At 34.9% G+C, this 4,815-nt stretch overlaps 1 protein-coding gene across 5 annotated transcripts; it reads left to right on the plus strand.

Moving 5' to 3' along the window:
• The first annotated feature begins 640 nt into the window (after positions 1-640).
• LOC120138535 (regulation of nuclear pre-mRNA domain-containing protein 1B-like) lies at positions 641-4,510 on the plus strand. 5 transcript variants are annotated; one of them, XM_039153991.1, is made up of 10 exons: positions 641-827; positions 1,044-1,096; positions 1,191-1,222; positions 1,392-1,541; positions 1,777-2,024; positions 2,726-2,845; positions 2,939-3,098; positions 3,180-3,319; positions 3,401-3,436; positions 3,530-4,510. In XM_039153991.1, the coding sequence occupies exons 4-10, from the start codon at positions 1,466-1,468 to the stop codon at positions 4,316-4,318; spliced, it is 1,569 nt and encodes a 522-aa protein (XP_039009922.1). In that variant the 5' UTR covers positions 641-827; positions 1,044-1,096; positions 1,191-1,222; positions 1,392-1,465; the 3' UTR covers positions 4,319-4,510. The 5 variants fall into 5 exon arrangements, with proteins under 5 accessions (XP_039009922.1, XP_039009921.1, XP_039009923.1 ...); XM_039153990.1 differs by lacking the exons at positions 1,044-1,096; positions 1,191-1,222; XM_039153992.1 differs by lacking the exons at positions 1,044-1,096; positions 1,191-1,222 and having other exon boundaries at positions 1,395-1,541.
• Positions 4,511-4,815: the final 305 nt, after the last annotated feature.

Raw genomic sequence — 4,815 nt, forward strand, 5'->3', positions numbered from 1 at the left:
ATTATTAATATATACTCACTTTAAAAAATATTTCTACATCTACCCGTGAGAAGCAAAGTCTCATGTAAAAGAAGGGGGGAAATCCACTTATTAAATACATATATAGTTAAAAGAATATATGAGGAGTATTTTCTTTAGGCAGGTTTATAATAAATATTTTATTAAAAAATACTTCTTTCATCCTATTAATTGTGTACATAGAATAAGAAAAATGACAAAATTATTATTCAAAAAGTAATCGATAGATTTGTTTGGATATGCATAAAAGAATACTGGTAAAAAATAGAATATATGTGTTGTTATTTATTAATTTTTTTAATATAATATTTTGAATGAGATAATTTTAAAATTTAAATTAAATAAATTTAATGGGGGAGTATTTTTTACTATTAATAGAGGTTGGTTGAAATGATAAATAATTTGATATCGTTTAAACAAGATCTCGAGATGTATATAGAAAATTCTTGTTGAAATACGTACTTACCAAAATTAAATTACAACACGAGCCGATTTAAATTAGTCAAGGTAAATATATTTACTCGCATCAAAATATAAAATTCTAATATGTAGAGAAAAAAGAAAAATATATAGACATATAGTATGTTTTGGATTCCAAACTCAAAACGGAGCCGAAAGTTCCAGTTCATACAGTTACCCTCACGAAACCCTTTGCAACACAGAGAAACGCATTTTGAAACAAAACCCTAATCCCCAAATAAAACAAGTGTTTCCCCTAATTCACTATCCAAGGCGACAGAAATGGACCAACTTTTTATGCTCATCCGCCGTTGATTGTCGCCTGCGTCACCAGCTGTCGCCTTTTGCAGGTTCTCTCTTTTTCTTCTTCTCCTCCATTCTCTGTTTCTTAGGGTTTTCTTTATTTATTCATTATTCTTGCAGCACAAAGTTTTTTTTAATTGATAATTAATTCTTGATTTCAAGTTCGTTAGCTTCAATATTATTTTTTTAGCTCAAGGAAGCTGCTTCATATTCACAATTTTGTCTTTCAAATAGGAAACTCACTCTCATTTTTCTTTGTTAAGTTGAAGCCAACTGATGGTGATTTAAGTTTTCATGATATTCTCTGACTAGTGAGGTAACGGGAGAGCTAAGAATAATTTATTTTTCCATTAGTAGTGAAATAGATGAATTGAACGATATGTAAAATATATAATTTTTAATACTTTCAGGAACCAGGAACTGTTTAGCTGTGGAATATTAGGTAAGGTTATTTCTATAGAAGCTGTACCTTTATTGGAGGATGCTTTCATAGGGCATCTTCCTTTCACTTTAAAATGTTTAGTATTTTTTATATGGACCTTAAAATTCAATATAGTTTTGCTTAGCTAGCGTGTATATTTTGTTTTTTTTTTGTTTTTTCTTATATGCAGCAGCTTCTTTTGGAAAGTTGCATTTTAAAGGTCTCTATTGTCTGTCATTGTTGCTCAGCCCTTCAATAGAAACAATGGGCAGTTCATTTAATGCTCAAATCTTGGTGGAAAAGCTATCCAAGCTTAATAACTCACAAGCAAGCATCGAGAGTATCCTTTTGAAAAATAATTACTTGTTTGCCAATGTATGGCAGTTATTTTTTGGCCAATCTTTGTTTCATTGTCAGGTCATGTTTTTCTCCGACTGTCTCTCGTAATAATTGAGCAGATACTTATAACTTCTCAAACATAATTTATTGCTTATATCTCTTGGATTATCTGGTTGCCATGTATGATACGACAAGTGAACTTTTAAAGCTTATTTTTGCACCCTTAACTTGTTAAGCTTTATCACATTGGTGTATTTTCCATATGAATAAGGCAAAACAAGTTGTTGAAACTTGGGATAGACAATTTCATTGCTCTCCACATGAGCAGAGATTGGCCTTTCTGTATCTTGCCAATGATATTTTGCAGAATAGCAGGCGTAAGGGATCTGAATTTGTTGGTGAATTTTGGAAAGTTCTTCCTAATGCTCTCCGTGTAGTGATTGAAAATGGAGATAAATTTGCAAGGAATGCTGCATTGCGCCTGGTATAGCAACTTAAACTTTCATACCAGTCTTGTTTTCTTGGGTTCTTAATTGAAATTTCTGTGAAGGGTCAAATGTGTTTCACGGCCCCTATTAACGGTGTCAGAAATAAAGTTCTTAACTTTTCTTGTCAAATAGAAGAGCTGAGTGGTTGCAGTTAGGTTCCTTTAGAATGTGATGTTACAAAACAAAGTTAATCTGATAATGCCAAGTTGATATTCATAGTATGATGACATTATTCTTCTGTTGCCGGTTCTATTTTAAATCTTGTTGATCCTCGCTTATCATGCACTTGCTATTCTAATAAATTTGTCTATAACTATCATAGGCTAAGTTTCAAAACACTTGTATTGATATCCGTTGGGTTCTGATTGTTTTAAAGTATTTGCATTTTTTCTAGTGGGGATTATTAAATTATCAAGGTCCAGCAGTTGAACTTTTGTTTTAGTACAACTATATTTCCAGGTCAAGTTCACTGGCTTGGTGTTTTCCTAACTTTTGACAATTCAAACGCTGTTACTGGATAGGTCATTGGACAATGCATGGTGTTTTATTTTCACTATATTGCGACATTGTGCGTGATTTTTTAGTATTTTCTTTCAATTATATGTGCTTTAAATTTTATTGTCATACTGTTTCAAATGGTCATTTTCAAAAGTAGGTGATAAATATATACCACTTTTCTTTTTATTTTGATATGTAGATCCGTATATGGGAAGAGAGAAAAGTATTTGGTTCTCAAGGACAAATTCTGAAGGAAGAGCTTGTTGGCACACAATCAGAAAACAATAATAGAAATGGCAGGCATGTAGGCCTCAAGTTGGTAAGATAAATTCCTTTTGGAATGCATTCTGTTGTTTTATAACTTATGTTTTTGTTATGGACTAATGTCATTTCTCCTTTATATTTTTCCTAGCAGAAGCAACCTGTTAAAAATACGGTGGACAAAATAGTTTCAGGCTATGATGTCATTTATGGTGGTCAGATGGATGAAAATGTTATATTCAGCAAATGTAGGAATGCTATTAGTTGTATTGAGAAAGTAGATAAAGAGATTGGGACCGATGTCAATACAGGTATGACCTGCATTCCTCATTTTGTTAGCATATATGAGCTATACTTTTGTTGCTTGATGAGAAATTAGCTCCTTTAAGCAGGGAAGTTCAATGGATCTACGCTTGTGGAGGAGGTCCAGGGTCAGCATGCTGTATTGAGAGACTGCATCGAGCAGCTAACAGCTGTTGCCTCATCAAGAGCTAGTCTAGTCTCATATTTGAGAGAGGCTCTTCAGGAGCAGGTTACTTAGACTAACTAATCTATTTACAAAAATAATGGTTGTATTTGTTTTAAAATAAAGCTGATTTACTTTTTTTGCCAGGAGTTCAAGTTGGAGCAAGTTCATACTGAGCTTCAGGTATGACGCATCTATATCTGAGCATAAATATATTTTAAAATATTGTAACTTCCATAAGTACATCATTCTGACCATATTCATGATTTCTTACAGGCTGCACAGTCCCGATCGGAACATGCTGCTAATATCTGCAGACTATTTTTAAATATTGACAATCCCCAGTTGGTAGCTGAGCAAAGTTCAAAGGGATCTCAAACATCTGTTGCAGCTCAAAGTTTTATTCCATCAGCTATGGAGCAATCAGCTCCTGTCATGTATGCCCGGCAAGCATCTTTTGTTGATAATTCTGGCCACATTGAGGAAGATCCTCGGAAATCTGCAGCTGCTGCAGTAGCTGCAAAGCTAACTGCATCAACTTCCTCTGCCGAGATGCTTTCCTATGTCCTGTCTTCTCTTGCTTCTGATGGTGTCATTGGTAATCCTTTGAAAGACTCATCTGGTGATTACCCTTCTGAGAAGAGGCCTAAGCTTGAGAATGACCAGTCTTACATGCCATCTCAGAATCCTCAAGCTTCAGTTTCGCCATTCCCTCATCCTGAATCTCTCCAACACAATGCTGTGACCACCACCAAGCGGTTGACTCAAAATAATGAAGTGCCACCACCTCCATCATCGTCTCCTCCACCACTGCCGCCGATGCCACCATACGTTGTACCCCAGTACATGCCGACTGGTGGATCAATAAATGGTGTGCCATATAGCTATAGCATGACACCGTTGCAGCAGCCTTCCTTGCCTGGTTATTCCATGGCGGGGGCTGCAATGACTGGCATATCCTTATTTGCCACATCATCAACTAATTCTTACCAGAGTTTCCAAGGTTCTGAAGGTTTTTATAACCAGACCTCATCAGTGCCAACGGAATCGATTTCTCGACAATAGAACTCAAGTTGGGATATGCGTTAAAACTGAGTTGTTTTTGTTAGATAAGACCATTTGGTTCTTCCGAAACTTCAGTCTAGGATGTGCACAATGTAAATTTATTGTGACATATATTATCAATTGTGTTAGTCTGGTATTTTAAAACTATTTGTGGCATTCTTGAATTGTATAAGAAAATCAGAGTTAGGTTAACCGATGTCATGATTAACAAACATGCCGATTGCTTTGTGACAATTAAGTTTGAACTCAGGTAACGGAGCATGCCGGTTTTGTGAGTTAAAATGTCAGATTTATTCAACTCGACTGGGTTTTTAGATCATTTATCATTTTTGGAACTAGTAGTGAGGCACAATGAGAAAATAATAAGAGGTAGTTGTGGTTAGAGATGGTGACGGGTTGGGTTTGGTCGGGTGTTTGGTGAATTGGATTCAACTTGAAAAATGTATATCCGATTCGATATAAAAAATATATATCTTCCACTTAATCCGACTTAACCC

This window comes from Hibiscus syriacus, unplaced genomic scaffold, assembly GCF_006381635.1.
Source record: "Hibiscus syriacus cultivar Baekdansim isolate YM2019G1 unplaced genomic scaffold, ASM638163v2 tig00110694_pilon, whole genome shotgun sequence".
Taxonomy (NCBI): Eukaryota; Viridiplantae; Streptophyta; class Magnoliopsida; order Malvales; family Malvaceae; genus Hibiscus; species Hibiscus syriacus.

Excerpts from the sequence above, each read along its gene's own strand:
- LOC120138535 (XM_039153991.1), top strand. The coding sequence starts at position 1,466 with ATGGGCAGTTCATTTAATGCTCAAATCTTGGTGGAAAAGCTATCCAAG. Across the intron at positions 3,099-3,179 it reads TGGGACCGATGTCAATACAG|GGAAGTTCAATGGATCTACG; the intron begins GTATGACCTGCA and ends TCCTTTAAGCAG. Across the intron at positions 3,320-3,400 it reads GAGAGGCTCTTCAGGAGCAG|GAGTTCAAGTTGGAGCAAGT; the intron begins GTTACTTAGACT and ends TTTTTTTGCCAG.